General features: G+C 44.1%; 1 protein-coding gene across 1 annotated transcript in view; it reads right to left on the bottom strand.

Annotated features, from left to right (window-relative positions):
* The window catches only part of GK5 (glycerol kinase 5), a gene marked incomplete at its 5' end in the record, with an annotated part of 62,931 nt that overhangs the window by 27,315 nt on the left and 13,552 nt on the right, over positions 1–22,064 (bottom strand). Inside the window, 7 exon segments of the mRNA XM_006162323.2 lie at positions 1,090–1,216; positions 4,027–4,087; positions 4,788–4,861; positions 5,055–5,116; positions 5,938–6,013; positions 11,904–12,035; positions 15,907–16,000. Coding sequence (XP_006162385.2) covers positions 1,090–1,216; positions 4,027–4,087; positions 4,788–4,861; positions 5,055–5,116; positions 5,938–6,013; positions 11,904–12,035; positions 15,907–16,000 — 626 coding nt within the window.

Genomic DNA, 22,064 nt, shown 5'->3' with positions numbered 1-22,064 from the left:
CTCACCAGAAAGACAGAGAGACAGAAAGTGAGAAATCACCCCCTAGGGGGGATGGCCACACCGATCCCTTCTCCTCCATTCTCCTCTAGGGATCTTTGGCATGCACACACATGCGCCCGGCGTGAGTTTAAGCCACCAGGTCCAGGACTCGAACCGTGGTCGACTATGTGGAAGTCCAGCAACATAGCCATGACGCTAACCACTGGTCCCTCCTCTGATTTCCTTTTGGGATTTAAGGGCATACACACAGGCTCCCGGCCTGATTTTCAAGATGCTGAGTCTGGAACCCAAACCACACAGTCAGGCATGTGGGATCAGCTGCCTTAGCCAATATGTCACTGGCTGGTCCTTTCAAATATATATTTTTAGGGGGGCTGGCAGGTGGCATGGTGGTTAAGGACACTGGACTCCCACATGGCCAACTTCGGTTCGAGTCCTGGACCTGGCAATTTGCTTTCTCTCTCTCTCTCTCTCTCTCTCTCTCTCTGGTTGTGTCTCTCTCTGGTCAAATTAAAATAAAAAAATAAATAAACTTAAATAAAATAACTTTATTTTTTTTAATTTTTATTTATTCATTCATTTATTTTAATTTGATCAGAGAGAGAGGGAGAGAAAGTGGGAAAGTAAGCCACCAGGTCCAGGACTTGAACCATGGTCGGCCATGTGGGAGTGCCCAGCGCCTTAACCACCACGCCACCTGCTGGTCCCAAAGTAACTTTAAATATATATACATATCTTTAATTTAAAGAACAAAAAAAAGAAATGAGGGGGCCGGCAGGTGGCATGGTGGTTAAGGGAGCTGGACTCCTACATGGCCAACCACAGTTTGAGTCCCGGACCTGAGAGCTTGCTTTCTCATTCCCTCCTACCCCACTCTGTCCCTCGCTGGTCAAATTAAAATAAATAAATAAGATTAAATAAAATAATTATTTTTTGAAAAAAGTAAATAAGGGTTAATGCCTCTAAGAATAGTGAAAAATATCTTAGGGAATATCCTCAACAGAAAATGAGGAAAAAGTGAAAGTATCTCAACAGTATATGAACACATGTGATATTTATTAATAAGCAGGATCGACTCTAACTATTTACCTCCAGCAGTATGCTGTGGGTTATTTCCAGTATTAATATTCAAAAAAGTCCCCGTTCCCATGGTCAATTTCACATCTCCCGTCTGGAAGCAGCATTCTCCAAACATGGCCGACTGCTGGTCAGCAACCTATGAGAGAAGATCAAACGTGAGACATGCTCTCCTGGGGCCGGCAGGTGGCGTGGTGATTGGGAGCACAGGACTCCCACATGGCTGACCATGGTTTGAGTCCCAGACCTGGCGGCTTAATTTCTCGTTTTCTCTCACTCTCTCTCTCTCTTTTTCTCTCTCTCTCTCTCTCTCTCATTCTGTCCCTCTCTGGTCGAATTTAAATAAATAAATAAATAAATAAAGTTAAATAAAATAATTCTTTAAAAAAAAAGAACACATACTTTCCTTAGCAAAGCTGTTTCCTTATAAAACTCATGCCTAGTTTATTGTATTCTCAGGATGAGACCGTTTGTCTTCTTTGCTCCTATTTTCTTAAATAAACAAATTAACCCAAGAGAACAGGGAGCACCCACCGCTGGACAGCAGTCTCTCTAGGGCTAAGGTGTGGATTATGCTCCTCCAGAATTTCCCCCTTGTTCTCCTGGAACTTGTGCCTCGGGAATTTTTAATGGGCAAACCTACATTAAGACTTTCAAGCATCATATGGATAATCTTAGAAATAAAGGTCAGAATAAACACTGCACAGAAAAAAAACTAAGATTTTTCATCTTCAAGTTCCAAAGCTGTCATATATCATATAAAATAATGACTCACGAATTTCTCTTAAGAGTGACTAGTGCATTTTTACATGTAAGTGTAACATTTTGTCCATATAATTAAATAAAGATATATCTTTGGCTATATATAATGTGTGTGTGTATATATATATATATACACACACACATATACATATATATACACACATATATATATATATACACATATACATATATATACATATATATATTTATTTATCTTTTTTTTTTTTTCCTATAGGTCAGGTCATGTGCGTTTGCCAGAGACAGAGAAAGAGAGAGGAAAAGTACAAAATCATCCCCCAGGGGTGAGGGCCACATCACAATCCCTTTTCTTCCATTCTCCTCTCAGGATTGGGGCATGCTTGCACACACGCCCAGCATGGTTTTCAAACTACTGGGTCCAGGACTCCAACTACACAGTTGACTACATGTGACCCAGCCGCCTTACCTTCCGTGCCACAAGCTGGCCCTTTGCAACAATATTTTAAAGACCAAAACTAGTCTATATCCCTTCCAGCTATAACTGAATCTAACCCTGAAATCATCTCTGAATTGAGTAAAACTCATCTTCTCTAAGTGACTATGAACCTGTAACTTTGGAACTAAATTTCCCTTTCTGTCTCCTCTGCCTGCTACTGTGGGGACTCACCAGTTTAAGAACAAGTGGTTTAGACCTCCTGCCTCATTTGTTATAGGAAATCAAAGGCAACATTTGAATTTCTAGACAGCCTAAAAAAACAAGTAACACATCCTTGGGGTTCTCCAATTCCTGATTCTCTCATCCAGCCAGAGAGAAGACATATCATGAAAACATGACCCTTAAAAATCAAAACCAGTGGGACCAGCAGTTAGCATAATGGCTATGTCACTGATCTCTCATGTAGTCAACCGCGGTTCGAGTCCCAGACCCAGTGGCTTAAACTCACGCCGGGCGCATGTGTGTGCATGCCCAGGATCCCTAGAGGAGAATGGAGGAGAAGGGATTGCGGTGTGGCCATCCCCCCTGGGGGGGGGGTGATGTCTCACTTTCTGTCTCTCTGTCTCTGTCTGGCGAGCGCACACAGCCTGTTGCCAAAACCTCTCAAAAAAAAAAAAAAAAAAATCAAACCCAGCAAATCTCGGGAACAAGCAGTTACCATAATAGCTATGTCGCTGGACTCCCACATAGTCGACCGTGGTTCGCGTCCCGGACCCGGTGGCTTAAAACTCACGCCTGGCGCGTGTGCGTGCGTGCCCAAGATCCCGAGAGGAGAATGGAGGAGAAGGGACTGTGGCATGACCATCCCCCCTGGGGGGTGATTTCTCGCTTTCTGGCTTTCTGTCTCTCTGTCTGGCGAGCGCACGCGCCCTATAGCAAAAAAACCTCTCCAAAAAAAAAAAAAGTACCAAAAAAAAAAAAAAAAAACACCCCAGCAAATCTCATTCTTCCATAAGCTTCTATACTGGTAGAAGCTGCCTAAGAATTCTGTGAAAAATAAGGACGTCTGTCTCCTTTCAAGACTCCTCCTCTGTTGTTTCTGCTTACACTGTAGCAAATGTAAACAAGCACTGGCACCGTCATGGTTCTTTATATGGAAGTACCAAATAGAAGCCAGACACAGAGGATACTCTGCTTCTACCCAGGACCCTTTCACTTAAAAAGGAAGAAATAAATACTTTAGGGGCCAGCGGATGGCGTGGTGATTAAGGGCGCTGGACTCCCACATGGCCAACCACGGTTCGAGTCCTGGACCTGGCAGCTTGCTTTCTCACTTTCTCTCTCTGTCCCTCTATGACCAAATTAATATGAAATAAATGAATAAATAAATAAAGTTGAATAAAATAATTCTTTAAATAAATAAATAATTTTTATTCTGCCAAGGACCTTTTATTTCTCTCCCCCTTTCTCTCTATCTTCCTAGAGGACGTGTGCCTTTGCCTGAGACAGAGAGACAGAGAAGAAAGCGCCCCATGGGGAGTGGCCAGCCCCTTCATCTCTCCCTCCTCTGGGCCAACATGCACACGCACCTAGCTATTTCTCAAGCTGCTGCATCTGGGATTTGAACCTTGGAATCAGCCATGTGGGATCTGGCTGCCTTAACCACCAGCCATGCAGCTACCCCCATTTCGTTTTGGTTAAAACTAATCGCGACTGTTCACGTATAATTAGTTTAGACTACGGAAAGAGAAACCCTCATGTTTTCTACTTACCAAGGCAACTATTGGTATAGGCACACCAAATATCTCTTCATCCACTGTTCCGAAATTGTGGCTTCAAATAAAATCAGTTAAAAAGAAAGTTACAGCTCTAGAAATATTCATTCCTAATTTCAGCCATTTTTGTTGTTTGCTTGTTTATGCCATAGGCCACCTGCGCTCTCTGCAGAAAGACAGAGAGAGGGAAAGTGAGAAATCACCCCCTTGGGAGGATGGCCACACTGCAATCCCTTTTCCTCCATTCTCCTCTCATGATTTTGGGCATGCACGCACACATGCCTGGCATGACTCTCAAGTCATGGGGTCTGGGACTTGAACCGTAGTCAGCTATGCAGGAGTCTAGTGCCTTAACTACCAAGCCACCAGCCAACTCTCAGCAAATGGTTTTGTTTTTGTTTTTAAGAATTGTTTTACTTAACTTTATTTATTTTAATTTGACCAGAGAGGGGCAGAGTGTGTGTGTGTGTGTGTGTGTGTGTGTGTGTGTGTGTGTGTGTGAGAGAGAGAGAGAAAGAGAGAAAGCAAGTCACCACATCCGGTACTCAAACCACTACTGGCCAAGCGGGAGTCTAGCGCCTTCAACCACCACACCACCTGCCAGCCCCCAGCAAATGGTTTTTAACATAGGCAGAAAAGTTCCATAATGAACACACAAGCACCTCGGACACGTAATAAAATGCTTTTCCCCAGCTCCCCACCCAACAAGATGAACGCAAAGACACGTCTGCTCTTGCTATGCAGCTGCTTGCTGTTACCTGGTGTCTTTCACGGGGGGCAGGAGAGACAGTGGGATGGAGAGCAGGGAGGTGATGACCCCGCTCCAGCACATCTGAGCACAGAAACGCACGGTCAGAGGGTGCATTCACACGCCAAGTGTAAACAGAGCTCAAAACATCCTGTTTTACACACTACATACATACAAGCTGTATTTGTCAGTGAAGATAAATTCATTACAAAATAAAAGGCATCTGAACTAAATGACACAGAAATGGGGGATTCAAAAAGAAGAGAAAAATCTTTACCTTGAATGGATCAAAAAGTCCAGTTGTACTTGCATTTGAAAAATCCGTGGCATATTCAGAACCTACATTTAAATAAAAAATAAGACATTTACCATCTGGTACAGTGAATCAATACCTATCCCTAGTTTAAAATGTTGGTCTTTATCTACGGTCAAATGTGTTCCAAAATGGACATTCCCGGTGTGAAATGTTCATAGCACTTTCCTACTGAACCTTTACCAGCGTTTAGGGTTTACGCACGCACCGTCATACAAATGGCCGCTGCGTGACTCAGTTAAAGGGGAGCAAAGAAGTTCAGAGACGCAGTGACCACCCACGGCACACAGACTTGGTGTTGACCTCGTCTTAACCACTCTTGAAATTAAGACTGCTCTGGAACCAGCAATTGGCGTAATGGCTATGTTGCTGAACTCCCATGTAGTCAACTGCGGTTTGAGTCCCGAACCCTCATGCTGGGTGCGTGTGCGTGTGTGCCCAAGATCCCGAGAGGAGAGTGGAGGAGAAGGGACTGCGGTGTGGCCGTCCCCCCAGGGAGTTGATTTCTCGCTTTCTGTCTCTCTGTTTCTCTTTTGTCTTTCAGTGAGCACACGTGCCCTAGAGCAAAATCCTCTTCCCCAACCAAAAAAAAAAAAAAAAAAGAAAGAAAGAAAGAAATTAAGCTGCTCCCCAGCCCTTTGGCTGAGGTGTCACCACAATTTAAAACTACCCTCCTTGCCCAACAAGCCTGAACTAAATCGAGCCTTCCTGCAACACGTAGTATAAGGGTCCCAAAGAGCAGTACGTCTGGGATATGCGCAGGGAAAAGACTGGCTTGGACAAGTCTTCGTTCTCCGTCACGTTTCAGTAACGGGAAACACCGAGAGCTCCGCCAGGCCGTTCTTACCTTTCGTGAGCTTATACAGCAACCAGGTGTCCAGAGTCCCAAAGCAGCAGTTTCCTTCTTCGACTGCCTTTTGAACCTTGAAAACACAATAGTACAAAACTAATTTTTAAAAGCTAAATTGGGGGACCAGGAGTAAGTGTAATGGCTATGTCGCTGGACTCCCATGTAGTCAACTGCGGTTCGAGTCCCAGACCCGGTGGCTTAAACTCACGCCGGGCGCGTGTGCGTGCGTGCCCAAGATCCCGAGAGGAGAATGGAGGAGAAGGGATTGTGGTGTGGCCATCCCCCCTGGGGGGTGATTTCTTGCTTTGTCTCTCTGTCTCTGTCTTTCCGGCAAGCGCACATGCCCTATAGCAAAAACCTCTCAAAAAAAAATTAAATAAATAAAAAAGCTAAATTGGTAAGAGCATGATTAAGTGCATGTTAACAGATACAATACAATCCCAGTAATGATAAAAATTCATGTGTGTGTGTATATATATATACAGGGCTAGCTCCATAGCACAGTGGTTAAGTGCTGTGTATAGAGAGTCAGCTCTCCCATGGCCAACCTCTGTTCAAATCCCGGCCCTAAAGGCTTGAAAAACACTCCAGGTGAAATGATATATAGTGATTGGATGTTTAAAAAAATAAAGAGAATAAATGATAATAATTAATAATCAGCTAAAAGAAAGATGGAAAGCTATTTGATGACGATGTGGATGGTAACGTCATTGTCCTGACCGATATACGTGGTAGTCGTGCCGGAAGAAGAGATGTAATACGCTGTAAACATATATGTGATTAAATGTAGTACTAAAAAATAGTGATAATAAGAAATAGAATAAAATAAAACCACTCCAGGTGAATATGTGTATGTGCCTAAAATCCTGAAGGAATGAAGAATCGAACAGAAAGGGGCTACAGCTGAGCATACCTCTTCTTTTTTTTTTTAAAGAATTATTTTATTTAACTTTATTTATTTATTTATTTTAATTTAACCAGAGAAGGACAGAGTGAGAGAGGGAAAGTGAGAAAGCAAGCTGCCAGGTCTGGAACTCGAACAGCAGTCAGCCATGTGGGATTCCAGCACCCCTAATCACCTGCCACCTGCCGGCCCCAAGCACATCTCTTTGGAGGGTGCTTTGTCTCTCTCTCTCTCTCTCTGGTCAGCACATGTGCCCTTTGGCAACTAAAAAGAAAAACAAAAAGAAAAGAAATATATGCATATATAGTTGTTGGAAGTCATGACATAATTTTCTGTTTTTCTATGTAAAAATGCATCATGAATGGGACCAGCAGATGGCACAATGGTTACGTTGCTGGACTCCCATGTAGTCAACCGCAGTTCGAGTCCCAGACCTAGGGGTTTAAAACTCATGCCAGGTGCATGTGCGTGCACGACCAAAATCCTGAAAGGAGAATGGAGAAGGGATTGTGGCATGGCCATCCCCACGGGGGAAGCGGGGGGGTTATTTCTCACTTTCTGTCTCTCTCTGTCTCTCTGGTGACTGCACACACCCTATAGCCAAAATTTATCTAAAAAAAAAAAAAAAAGATAGGGCTAGCAGTTGGTACAGTGGTTAAGGCACTGGACACTCCCACATGGCCAACCAAAGTTCAAGTCCTAGACCTGGTGACTTGCTTTCTCATTTCCCCCTCTCTCTCTCTCTCTCGGTCTCTCTCTGGTCAAATGAAAATAAATGAACGAATAAATAAAATTAAATAAATAATTCTTTAAAAAAATGTATCATGACTTTTTAGCCAAACCAATATATATACATACACACATAGAAAAACAATTTCTGGAATGTATTTAGTGGGAATGGTGGTATCATGTTCATTTTCTATGTAGAATTTCTGAAAAAGTCTTTAGTTTTATATCAAATATGTATTGCTTTTTGGGACCAGCAGTTGGCATCATGGCTATGTCACTGGACTCCCACGTAGTTGACCACGGTTCGAGTCTCAGACCCGGTGGCTTAAACTCACGCCGGGCGTGTGTGTGTATGTGCCCAAAATCCCAAGAGGAGAGTAGAGGAGAAGGGATTGTGGCATGGCCATCCCCCCTGGGAGATGATTTCTTGCTTTCTGTCTCTCTGTCTCTCTGTCTTTCTGGCAAGCACACCACACACCCTAGAGCAAAAACCTCTCCCCCACAAAAAATATGTATTGCTTTTATGATTAAAAAGTAAAAGTAAAAAGTTTATATATACATATATTTATGTAAAATACATACTTTCAGCTTATTTTTAATTCTGACATGTACATATACTAGTACAGCCTAAAACAGGAATGACGCACAATGCCCCACGGGACAAATCCAGCCTATTGCCTGTTTTTTATAGTAAAAATGGTTATTGATTTTTTAAAGAATTATTTATTTAACTTTATTTATTATTATTATTTTCCAGTTTGATCAAAGAGAGACAGAGAAAAAAATAGTCAGGGGCGGTGGGGGGGTGCAGCTCTTGGCGAGGAGGTCAGCACAGCTGGATCCCACACGGCCAACAGTGTGGTTCAAGTCCTGGAGCCAGCGGCTTGAAAAGCACACCAGCACATGTGTGTGCGTGCCCCAAACCCAGAGGAGAATGGAGAAGGGACCGCAGTGTGGTCATCCCCCTAGAGGTGATTTCTCACTCTTTCTTTCTCTCTCCAGCAAGTGCACCATGCGCTCCACTGTGACACTTAAAAACAAACAAAAAATTAGTCTTGCAGTTTTGTTTCCTGCTTTTTGTTTTGTTTTGTTTTGTTGGGGGGGGGAGTCTTGGGGGGTTCACAGGACATGTGTACTCACTGTAGAGGGAGAGAGAGAGAGTGAGAGGGAAAGTCAGAAATTAACCCCCAGAGGGATGGCCATGCCACAATCCCTTCTCTTCCATTCTCCTCTAGGGATTCTGGGCACATGCACACATATGCCGGGTGTGATTCTTAGGCTGCCGGGTCTGGGACTCGAGTCATGGTCAGCTATGTGGAAGTCCAACGGTTTAACCACCATACCACCTGCTGTCCACAACTATCAGGTTTTCTTAATAAACAAAAGATTTAAACAGGTATTTCACAAAAGGATTATACAAGTAGCCAATAATACATGAAAAGATGATCAACTTTGTTAATATTAGGGGAATGTAAATTAAAGCCATAATGAGCTGGCCTCATGATCTAGTGGTTAAGGGATCCAGGTCCCACAAGGCCAACCATGGTCTAAATCCTGGCCTGGGCAGCTTGAAAAACACGCCGGGTGCATGTAAATGTGGGCCACCAACCCAGACAGGATGGAGAAACAGAACAGACTAGACTAATTTTCTTCTTTTCAAAGATGGGAACTAGAAAACACTAATTCCTCATTTGTCTTGTGATTTCTTCTTTGACCTACTGATTATTTAAAAGTATCCTATTTCATTCTCACATTATTTTTTTGAATTTCACAAATTTTCTGTTACTTCTAGTTCCATTCCTGTTTGGTCAGAGAACATATTTGTGTAACTCCTTCCTTCTTCCCTCCCTTCCTCCCTTCCTTCTTTTCTTTTTTTAGAAGGCATGTGCACTCACCAGAGACAGTGAGGGGGAAGTGAGAAATCACCCCCTAGGGGACATGGCCATGCCACAAGCCGGGTGTGATTCTTAGGCTGCCGGGTCTGGGACTCGAGTCATGGTCAGCTATGTGGAAGTCCAACGGTTTAACCACCATACCACCTGCTGTCCACAACTATCAGGTTTTCTTAATAAACAAAAGATTTAAACAGGTATTTCACAAAAGGATTATACAAGTAGCCAATAATACATGAAAAGATGATCAACTTTGTTAATATTAGGGGAATGTAAATTAAAGCCATAATGAGCTGGCCTCATGATCTAGTGGTTAAGGGATCCAGGTCCCACAAGGCCAACCATGGTCTAAATCCTGGCCTGGGCAGCTTGAAAAACACGCCGGGTGCATGTAAATGTGGGCCACCAACCCAGACAGGATGGAGAAACAGAACAGACTAGACTAATTTTCTTCTTTTCAAAGATGGGAACTAGAAAACACTAATTCCTCATTTGTCTTGTGATTTCTTCTTTGACCTACTGATTATTTAAAAGTATCCTATTTCATTCTCACATTATTTTTTTGAATTTCACAAATTTTCTGTTACTTCTAGTTCCATTCCTGTTTGGTCAGAGAACATATTTGTGTAACTCCTTCCTTCTTCCCTCCCTTCCTCCCTTCCTTCTTTTCTTTTTTTAGAAGGCATGTGCACTCACCAGAGACAGTGAGGGGGAAGTGAGAAATCACCCCCTAGGGGACATGGCCATGCCACAATCCCTTCTCCTCCTGGGATTTTGGGCATGGAGGCACATGTGCCGTGCAAGACTTTCAAGCTGCCAGATGTGGGACTCAAATCGCAGTCAACCATATGGAGTCCAGCGCCTTAACCACTATGCCACCTGCTGGCTCCCTTTTCCTTTTTAATTGCCATAAGGCGTAAGTGCTCACCAGAGAGCAAAATGCAACCCCTTCTCCTGCATTCACCATCCTGTCGGTATTCGGAGCACACGCACACAAGCCCTTGTGTGTTTTCAAGTCACCAGGGCGGGGGAGCTGAACCATAGCTGACTATGTGGGATCCGGCTCCCCTAACCACTAGGCAACGGGCTCGGACCACCACTCCAGCTTCTCATGGTTGCTGTTTGCAGAATATGTCTTTCACACCCATTTTACTTTTACCCTAGTAGCTAAAGTGTGTTCCCTGCAGAGAGCAGATAGCGGAGCTCATTTTTCTTTTCTTTTCTTTTTTTTTCAATAAGTTTATTTATTTATTTTAATTTTACCAGAGAGGGACAGAGTGATAGAGGGGAAGTGAGAAAACAAGCCGCCAGGTCTGAGACTTGAACCACAGTCAGCCATGTGGGAGTCCAGCACCCTTAACCACCACGCCACTTTCTGGCCCCCAGATCTCATTTTTCTATCCAGTCTAAAATTACAATGAGATAGCAGTCCTCAGTTGCTAAGATAGCTAAAATAAAAGGACTGATAATACAGATTCAAATGGCAAACAAAATAAAAGATCCTCTCATCACTGATGAAGAGAGGTTAATCGTTACAACCATTGTGGGAGAGTGCTAGACGTTACCCACAAAGGGTAAAGATACATATACACACACAACTCGGGCTGTAAAAACCCCATCCCCATGTGTGGACACAGCATTGAAATATACATCAGTGCATCCATTATGCATAATGGCTCAAAACAGGAAAAACTCACATGTACATGAACGGAATAGACAAACCGTGGTAAACTTATCTTTTGAACAGTAAAGTAGCCATAAAAATATAAGCGAACTGATTTACAAAGAACAGAGTAGATTTCACAAACATCACACTGGACAACGGGAGCCTGACACAGAGAGTATACACTGTACAATTCGACCGATACAGTTTGAAAATATGAAGGCAAAACAATGTTGATGGTTAAACACAGACATTGTAGAAACAGAAAGAAAACGCCCTACACCTGTCACCGTTCTAGATAGAGCTGGTGAAGCTTCCTCCACAGAGCCTCACTGAGTGCTACTTTTGGCTTGCTCACCTTCCTGGATTGTAATTCATTAAAAGGCTTAAAAAATGAAGCAGGTAAAGATGCCTTGTTTCTGGGACCAGCAGCTGGCGTAATGGCTATGTTGTTGGACTCCCATGTAGTCAATCGCAGTTCAAGTCCTGGACCCAGTGGCGTATACTCACACCGGGCGTGTGTGCATGCGTGCCCAAGATCCCGAAAGGAGGAGAAGGGATTGTGCCGTGGCCATCCCCCCTGGGGGGTGATTTCTCACTTTCTGTCTCTCTATTTCTATCTCAAAAAAATAAAAAATAAAAAAAGACTTGTCTTCTATTTTAATATGTACAGATACTTAACTTGCTCTCCCACAATGGGATTTTCACATTAATTCCTTGACTGCTTCTCCCCCATAGTCTTTATCTCACTTCTACACATACAATCTTTTCTTACCTCAGCCAAGTTCTGTAGAATCCAGGCCAATCGCAGAGAAGTGTGCTGAGTGGTGAACGTGAACAGACTGGCTGCCAGCAGTCTCCGACTTCTGGTGAAAAAGTGCAGCAGGCGGCAGGAGCTGTGTACCACCTACGTAGAGAGGGATATTTCAGGAGACATGCACTTAATGATGCTCGACATTTCTGTATCGATTCTGTACACACGCAAACAAGTCACTTAACTATTTTTCAAAATGTTCTTGGTGCTTAAAAAAAGTCAAGTAATATCTTAAGAGGATGGTCTGTACTTTAACATACGAAATGCAACCCATTCTTGTTAACTTATTTAGCAAACAAATCAGGGTACTTAGAAAAGTTTTTTAAAGAGAACTATTTTCTACTTCTCTAGTTATTTTTCTATTTATTTTTAGAGGGTTTTTTGTTGTTGTTGTTTATTTGTTGTTTTACTATAGGGTGCATGCACTCGCCAGAGAGACAGATGAGACAGATACAGAAGGCGAGAAATCACACCTCCCACCACCGCCCAGGGGGGATGGCCACGCTGTAATCCTCCTCCTTCATTCTCCTCTCAGGACCTTGGGCATGCACGCAAAACACCCAGTGTGATTTTCAAGCCACCAGGTCCAGGACTTGAACCATGCTCAGTCATGTGGGAGTCCAGCTATGTAACCAATATGCCATCTGTTGGCCCCTAATTTTTTTTTTTCCTATAGGGCATGTATGGTCACCAGAGAGGGACAGAGGAGGGGAACAGAGAGAAAGTGAGAAAGCACCCCAGACAGGGGATGGCCACAGCAGTCCCTTCTCCTCTGTCCTCCTCTCAGGATTTTGGGCACACAGGCCTGCACACCCAGGTGACTTTCAAGCTGCTGAGTCCAGGATTCGAACAACACAGTTGGCCAGGTGGCATCCAGTGCCTTAACCTCCATGCCACCTGCTGGCCCATGAATTAGTTACATTTTAAGAAATGATTTAAAAGTGGGGCCAGCAGATGGTTAAAGCACTGGACTTTTACATCACTGACCACACCTCGAGTCCTGGACCTGGTAATTTGAAAATCATGCTGGGCACATGTATGTGCATGCCCAAAGTCCCAGGAGAATGGAGAAGGGACTGTGGCGTGGTCATACACCTGGGGGGTGACTTCTCACTTTCCTTTTCTCTCTCTCTCTCCAGTGAATGCATGCACCATATGGCAAAAACCTTAAAAAAAAAAAAAAAAGAAAAAGGAAGAAAGAAAGAAAATGATTTAAAACTGAAATCAGCTCTTCTTGCTTAAGCACATTATGTCTTTCTTATAAAAATTAGATTTAGGGAACCAGCAGTTAGCGTAATGGCTATGTCGCTGGACTCCCACGTAGTCGAACACGGTTCGTGTCCCGGACCCGGTGGCTTAAAACTCACGCCGGGCGCGTGTGCGTGCGTGCCCAAGATCCCGAGAGGAGAATAGAGGAGAAGGGATCGCGGCATGACCATCCCCCCTGGGGGGTGATTTCTCGCTTTCTGTCTCTATGTCTCTCTCTGTCTGTCTGGCGAGCGCACGCGCCCTACAGTGAAAATCTCTAAAAAAACAAACAAACAAACAAACAAAAAATTAGATTTAGGATGCCTGAGGGATTTCATTAAAATGCAGAACCTTGGGAAGGGGTCACACGAAACGTATTAAGAGCTCCGACACCTGCACTTCTGGTCAGCATGGGAACAAGTAGCACCTGCGTCCCTCTGCCTAGTGAGCATTTATAGGAAACGTCGATGTATCAAAGACCGTGCGAGGCCTTCAAAACAGAAATAAGTAAGACTGGCGGAATCATGTCTTGTTAAACTTATATTCTGGGGGCAGGCAGGTGGCATGGGGGCTGAGGCATGGTGGGGGCTCCCGCATGGCCGATCACGGACCTGGTGTCTGGCTTTCTTACTTGCCCTCTCCATCCCCCATGTTCCGTCTCTTTCTGGTCCAATTAAAAAGCGATAATAATAAAATTAAATAAGTATTTTTAAAAATGTATATTCTGGTGAGGAGAGAGACAAGTAAGTACTCAAATCAATAAATGAGATACTCTAAAAATCCAGATTACAGGGGCTGGCAGGTGGCGTGGTGGTGGTGGTTACGGCACTGGACTCCCATAAGGCTGACTATGGTTCAAGTCCTGGACTTGGTGGCTTGCTTTCTCATCTTCCTTCTCTCTCTGTGTGTGTGTCTCTCTCTGGTCATATTAAAATAAATGAATGAATAAATACAATTAAATAAAAAAAATTCTTTTAGTAACATAAATGTTCACAACAGCTTCGTCTGAAATAGTCAAAAACTGGCATTAGCACAGATGTCCTTCAACAGGTGGATGGCCAGATAAACTATGCGATTTCTGTCCCATTAAACGCAAGCCAGCAAGAAAAAGGAATGGCTCCTGATACACAGAAAATCTTAGATGAAAAGCCAAGGAATCATACTAAGCGAGAAAAATAAAAGCTGAAGGTTAGAATTTAAAAAGTTACCATTTCCTGTAAGTTTTTTTTTTAGAATTATTTATTTTCATTTCTTCTTATTATTTTTTAATTTGATCAGAGAAAGAGAGAGAGAGAGACAGAGAGAGAGAGAGAAGGAGAAAGCAAGTCACCAGGTCCAGGACTTGAACCATGGTCGGTCATATGGGAATACAGCACCTTTAACCACCACACCACTTGCAGGCCCCCATGTCTAAGTTTTGAAATGAAAACATTTTCTTTCTTTCTTTTTTTTTAAAGAGGTTTTTGCCTTAAGGTGCATGTACTCACCAGATAGTGAGAGGGACAGTGAGAAATTAGCCCCCAGGGAGGATGGCATGCTACAACCCCTTCTCTATTCTCCTCCTGGGATCTTTGGCATGCAGGCACTTGTGCCTGGTGAGATTTTCCAAGCCACCAGGCCCAGGACTCGAGCTGCAGTCGGCCATGTGGGAGTCCCACTACACCGTATGCTGGACTCAATTTGTCTTTTTTTAAATTTAATTTATATGAATTATCAAATTCATTGTATTTTATTATTATTATTATTATTATTATTATTATTCATTTTGACCAGAGAGTCAGAGAGAGAGAAAAAGCAAACTGCCAGGTCCAGGACTCAAACTGCAGTCGGTCATGTGGGAGTCCAGTGCCTTAAGCACTATGCCAACTGCTAGTCCCATATTTTCTTTCTCTCTTTTTTTTTAAAGAATTATTTATTTTTATTTATTATTATTATTATTATTTCACCAGAGGGGGAGAGAGAGAGAGAAAGAGAGGGAAAGTAAGAAAGTAAGCTGCCAGGTCTAGGACTCGAACTGTGGTCAGCCATGTAGGAGTTCCGCACCCCAACCACCACCACACTACCTGCCAGTCTCCCTATTTTCTTTCTTTCTTTTTTTTTTTTTAAATGTTTACTATACAGCATATGCACTCACTAGGGATAGAGAGAAAGTGAGAAATCACCCCCCGGGAGGACCACACCACAGCTCCTTCTCCATCTTCCTCTCAGGACTTTGGGCACACGTGTTCATGGGCCCAGTGTATTTTTCAAGCCACCAGATCAGAGACTCAAACTACGAACTTGGCCATGTGGGATCCAAGGGCCTGGCCCATCACACCACCTGGCTGGCCCATAATTAGAATGTTTTCCAAGTGGAGGACAGACCGGTGCCAGGAGCTAGGACGGCGTAGGAAGTGTATGTGTGCATTCTCCTCTTCATGTCTTGAAATGACACAGGTGGGAAACTACAAAATTAATGCTACAGTTAAGAGCTATTTTTAAAAATAATTATTTATTTAATTTTATTTATTCATTCAGTCATTTTCATTTGACCAGAGAAAGACAGACACTCAGAGAGAAGGAAAGTGAGAAAGCAAGCCACCAGGTCTGAGACTCAAACCATGGTCGCCCATGTGGGAGTGTCCAGCGCCTTAACCCCCACGCCACCTATTGATACCAGTTAAGAGATATCTGAAGGAAAAAACAAAATATTCAAATTGCAGGAGAAAAGGATTACCTTCATTAGAAAAGAATTATTCCAAGACTTGACAAGTTCCAAAGCTCTCAGGTCTTGCCAACTAATGAAGTTGTGGAAATGATTTCCCGTTTTCCTAAGAAAGATGGAAAGGATGTTTTGAGAATCACCATAAATCAGGGTGCATGAATGGTCTGCCACAAGAGAAAACAAAATTCAGGGACAAGCTGTCATTTCGAAGTCCGATTTCATCAGATGGGGCTTTCCGAATGACCACTCTTAGCTCTCACACTACAGCAATCAGGAAGTGACACACGGTATAAAATTCTAGATCAGACTCTACCCCCAAAGGTATTCCTTTTGAAACACTACAATGTAAAAATCTTGAAAAATTTTTAAAAACTGAAAAAAAACTTTGAAGACCTGTTCTGTACTTTTGAAAGTCTTTTTTTTTTAGTTTGTTGTTGTTGTTTTAGGAATCATGCACTCACTGGAGAGAAGAGAGACAGAGAGCAAGAAATCACCCCCCCAGGGGGATAGCCATGCCATAGTCCCTTCTCCTCCACTTTCCTCTGGGATTTGGGGCATGCACACACTCACACACGCCCGGCATGAGTTTCAAGCCGCTGGGTCCAGGACTGGAACTGTGTTTGGTCACATGGGAGTCCAGTGCCTCAACCATGTCACCTGCTGGCCCTAAAAGTGAGATTTTAAAAAGTTATATGGGGCCGACAGATGGCACGGTGGTTAAGGTGCTAGGTTCCCACAAGACTGGCCATGGTTCAAGTCCCAGACTCAGAGGCTTGGGAGTCAATCGGGCACGTGTGCCTGGCCCAGACCCTGAGAGAAGAGTGGAGGAAACATTGTGGCTTGGCCGACCCCTGGTCTATGTGTGGGCAGATTTCTCACTTTCCCTTTCTCTGTCTCTCCTTCTCTCTGGTGAGCACACACACCCTATAACAAACTCCTAAAACAAAAAGTAAAATGCCAAAGCTTTTCCCTTTCATTTTTCTTATCCAGACCTGCAGAAGAACCATCAGGTAAAAACCAGACCTGCAGAAAAACCTATTGCCTGAGCTTATTTCTCCAACTCTCTTCATGGGGGTTGACATAGCTGCTGGTAACCTAAGACGCTCACCAAACCTGCAGAACACAGGAATTCCACCCTGGGTCGTACTGCAACACAAGTGCAGAGGAAGCCACGCAGGAGCAATAAAGCTTCCTTCGAGGCCACTGCAAATCAACCACTGGTCTCTGCTCACCTTTGACATCAAACTCAGGCTTGCTTTCTACTGTTCTCCAGGCTGCCTCCTATGGGCATGTGACCACGTCCAGTTCCCAAGACTGTCACCCCCACGCTCTCAGCAGTCCACTCCTGTGCTCATAGCCTTGCCTTTATTCAGTTGACCTTGAAAAGTCTTTTTCATTAAAGAAGTATTTTATTTAACTTTATATTTATTTATTGAAATTTGACCGGAGAGGGACAGAGTGAGAGAAAGAGGGAAAGTGAGAAAGTAAGCCACCAGGTCCAGGACACGAACCGTGGCCACGTGGGAGTCCAGCACCCTTAACCACCACACCACCTGCCAGCCCCGACCTTGAAAAGTCTTAACACCCAATAGATCAGCCAGCACATCTTGCTCTCATGTTTTTTAGAGGTTTTTCTATAGGGCGCATGTGTTCACCAGACAGACAGAGACAGAGAGACAGAAAGCGAGAAATCACTCCCCAGGGAGGATGGCCATGCCGCAATCCCTTCTCCTCCATTCTCCTCTCGGGATCTTGGGCACGCACGCACACGCGCCCAGTGTGAATTTTAAGCCACCGGGTCCGGGACGCAAACCGCAGTCGACTACGTGGGAGTCCAGCGACATAGCCATTACACTAACTGCTGGTCCCATCTTGCTCTCATTTTTGTCCCCTCCATTTACTCCTTAAATACCTTCCTTTCAAGCTCCCTGCAGTATGTGAGACCTCAAACTTTTCCTTTTCTTCATACCAACCCCTCCTAGGCTCATTTACTTTGCTGAATTTCATGGTCTATCACTTTCCCTAACAACTTGCCATCAGACTCGGAAATCCTTGACTTTTTTTTATAATTGTGGCAAAATCGACATAACATGACATTTACCGTTTTGACTATGCTTAAGTCTACAATTCGGAGGCATAGCTATACTCCAAACGTTGAGCAGCAATCATCGCCGGTGGCAAAACTCGCTCAGCCTCCCAAACATAAACCGTAACCGTCAGGAAATAAGTACGGGACCAGCAGATGGCTGAAGGTTACACCACGGGACTCCCACACAGTTCACTGCAATCTGAGTCCCAGACCCAGTGGCTTAAAACTCCTGCCAGGCATGTGTGCATGCGTGCCCAAAATCCTGACGGGAGAACAGAGAAAGGATTGTGGTGTGGCCATCCCCCCTGGGGGGGTGACTTTTCACTTTCTATCTCTCTGAAGAATACACAGCCCTATAGCAAGAAATCTCTTACATAAACAAATAAAGCAAGCCTACCTACCTAGGCCCTCCTCACTTTACCCTTGGTAACCCCACTGTCTCTGTGGATTCACCTAGCTAGGCACGTGTAATTGGAATCACACCTTTGCCATTTTGCATTTGCCTTATTTCACTTGCATATCATTTCTGGACTCATCCACACTGTAGCATGTACCAGAACCGTGTTCCTTTTTTGGCTGAGTAATATTCCATTGTGCATATATTCCTCATCTTGTGTATCCATTCCTCTGCTGATGCCTAGTTAGGCTGTTTAAGCGACCATGCATACCGCTGGTCGGGAACGCTGGCATTTAAGCATCTGTTTGAGTCCCTGGTTTGTTTCATGGAGTGCATACCTACGAGAATGGCTGGATCATACGCTAGTTCTATACTTAGTTTTCTGAGGAATCAACAAACTGTTTCTCTAGCAGTTGTACCACTTTACACTCCCACTAGCAGTCCCTCTCTGATCAAATTTAAAATAAATAAATAGTCAAAATAATAATAATAAAAAAATCACTGCCAGATCTACAGTTACGATGATTTTCCCATCATCTTCTACGAGTTTTTTTAAACAACTTTACTTCATTTTATTTACTCATTCGTTTATCTTAATTTGACCAGAGAGACAGACTAATAGACCAATACACTGGGGGAGGGGGAGGCGGAGTGAGAAAGCAAGCTACCAGGTCCAGGACTCGAATCCTGACTGGCCATGTGGGCGTGTCCAGCTCCTTAACCACCACGACGCCTGCTGGTCCCCCTTCTCCGGTTTCACAGTTTACGTTTGTGTGTTTCTCACTGTCCGAGGGCATGAGCCCTCACAGGAGACACAGCGAGCACACATAAGCATCCCCCACGGGGCGTGGTGACCCCCCAACTCTTGTTCCTCCATTCCTCCTTCCTGTCCGGGTTGAGGCATGCAGGTGTGCGCGTCCAGTTGGCTGGTGGAATCCGGCGTTCAAGGCATAGCCCTGAGCGGCTGTGGATGGGCCCAATCCTACAGTCTCTCCTTCAAACTTCACATCTTTGATCCGTTTTTATATGTGGTCTTAGATGAAGGGCCAGCTTCATCCTTGTGCATGTGGAGACCCAGGTTTCCCAGCAGCATGTATTTATTTATTTAGTTTTTAGGAGATGAATAGTTTTCTTAGAAATTGCAAACGTTTAGCAAAGGTAAGACAAACACTATTTTCCTATTCATTACTATTATTTTCCAGTTTGATCAGAGACAGAGAAAGAGAGAAGGAAAACGAGAAATCAATCTACCAGGTACGGGACTTGACCCACGGTCAGCCATGTAAGAGTCCAAAGCCATTACCCATCATGCCACCTGCCAGCCTCTGCCAGCAGCATGTACTTAAAAGACAATTTCCCCCCCTTGACTAATCTTGGAACGCTTGTCAAAAATCAGATGGTGTGTGATAAAAACAAAATCTACGGAAACATGATTGTTTGGAGCCATTCTACACCTAAACCTGATTTTTTTTCCCTAAAAAGATGATTTATTTAATTTTATTTATTATTTTTATTATTATTTCAAGTTACCAAAGAAAGAACGAGAGAGAGGGAAAGTGAGAAAGCAAGCCACCAGATCCAGGACTCAAATGGCGGTTGGCCATGTGGGAGTCCGGTAACTGAACCACACCACCACCTACTGGCCCCTTAAAGCTGGTTTTTAATCGCTGATTTCAAGCCTATGAATTGAATTTATAAAGCAATTTGTGCCAGGAGCTGGGGACACGGCTAGGAACAGAAAGATAAAACATCCCTGCCCTTATGAATATACTTCCTATCAGGGAACTCGAATGAGTCACTGCTTAAGCCACTGTTTACTTATGACCGGAATAAGCAGCATGAAGGGGAAACACAGCGCCCTGACTGCATTGTCAGGAGTCTGCCAGACGTGGGGTCAGGAGAGGCTCCTCTGAGAAATGGCAACGGAACTGAGCTCCGACGATGAGCACAAACCAACAAGGAGAAGGGGAAAGAAACCACAGGGCGAAGGTGGCATCCTTCATAACACAGTGCAAGACAATCGGAATACTGATCTGGACCAGCCCCACACACCCCGATGTCTGCTAGCGCTGACTGGGCTGACTGCATCTCTACCGACGGAAAGAGGAGGAACAAAGAAAAGCCTGAGTGGTGATACCGGGAAGGAATGATCATACCTCCTCCAACACTTTACATCATCAGGTGGCTCTAAATAGATTTCACATTGGGACCAGCAGAGGGCGTAATGGTTACCTCACTGGACTCCCACAGGGCTGACGGTGGTTTGAGTCTCGGATCTGGTGACTTGAAACTCACACCGGGTGTGTGTGTGTGCGTGACCAAAATCCTGAGAGAATGGAGAAGGTATTGAGGCATGGCCATCCCTCTGGGGAGGTGATTTATTGCTTTCTGTCTCTCTGTTTCTCCAGCAAGCACATGTGCTTTATAGCAAAAAAATCTCTCTTAAAAAATAAAAATATAGGGATCGGCAGTTAGCATAATGGCTATGTCGCTGGATTCCCACGTAGTCGACTGCAGTTTGAGTCCCAGACCCGGTGGCTTAAAATGCCGGGCGCGAAAATAAAAAAATATATAAAACATATAAACATTTATATATATGTATATAAAACATATAAATATTTTTATATAGAGAGAGATCAGCAGTTGGTATAATGGCTACGTCCTAGACTTTCATGTAGTCGACCATGGTTCGAGTCCTGGACCTGGTGGTTTAAACTCATGCTGGGCCTGTGTACATGCATGCCCAAGATCCCAAGAAGAGAATGGAGGAGAAGGGACTGCAGCGTGGCCATCCAACTTGGGGGATGACTTCTCGCTTTCTGTCTCTCTCTCTGGAGAGCACATGTGCCCTATAACAAAAACCTCTCAAAAAAATTGTTTTATATATGTTATATATATATTTGCATCATAAGGAATTAGTAAGAACTGCTACCATAACTAACAAATACTATCATAAAAGGTATTTATGGTGCTGTAGGAATAGAGAGCAACTTAAAATATAATTTGAATATAACTGTACGAGATTGCACATCTCAGCTCCCGCACAGCCTGTTAGTCCACAGAGCCCTCAAGCGTTCCCGAGCCAGGCCGCGCCGGGACGCACAGCTCGGGCAGCTAACTGGCATGGACCTGACCTGAGGTTAGCTGGCAGTCTCCCTGAGACACCGCAACCGGGAAACAAAACCGCCATGACTCCTCGGATCAGAAGGAACTGAAGAGAACCAAAGTAGAGGCCATCTCACTTAGAATGACTTGAGAAACTAGAATAAACGCTTCACTGCTTAAATACACTGAGAAAGGTTTAACCTGGAGAATGTGAAGAAAACTCAAGGACTGAGAAAAACTGAGTTTTCTGGTCTCCGAGGGGAGGAAAAAACAAGACTGACAGCAGGAAAGGAAGAGGGAAGTTGAGACTTGCTGATGGCAACTGTAAGGAAACAACGTCCCTCCGTCCAGGGCGACAGGAATGCACTGCGGACGCTGGAGGAGAAGCAGTGAGCTGGAGGAGGAGCGGGAACTGGAAGGAACACACTGTCCGCAGGTCCGGCCTGCTTCTCTTTTCTCTCCGAAATAAGCAAGAAGTACTTCCTGCTGCTCTGAGCTCCGCCCGCTCCTGTGCTGGGGCTTAGCTGTGTGTTGGGGACCTTTCTACACCACAGTGGCTCACTGGGCCCGATGAGTGGG

This window comes from Tupaia chinensis, unplaced genomic scaffold, assembly GCF_000334495.1.
Source record: "Tupaia chinensis unplaced genomic scaffold, TupChi_1.0 Scaffold139833_1, whole genome shotgun sequence".
Classification (NCBI taxonomy): Eukaryota; Metazoa; Chordata; class Mammalia; order Scandentia; family Tupaiidae; genus Tupaia; species Tupaia belangeri.
The sequence above is the reverse complement of the archived record's forward strand: the minus strand, read 5'-3'. Positions and strand labels throughout refer to the sequence as shown.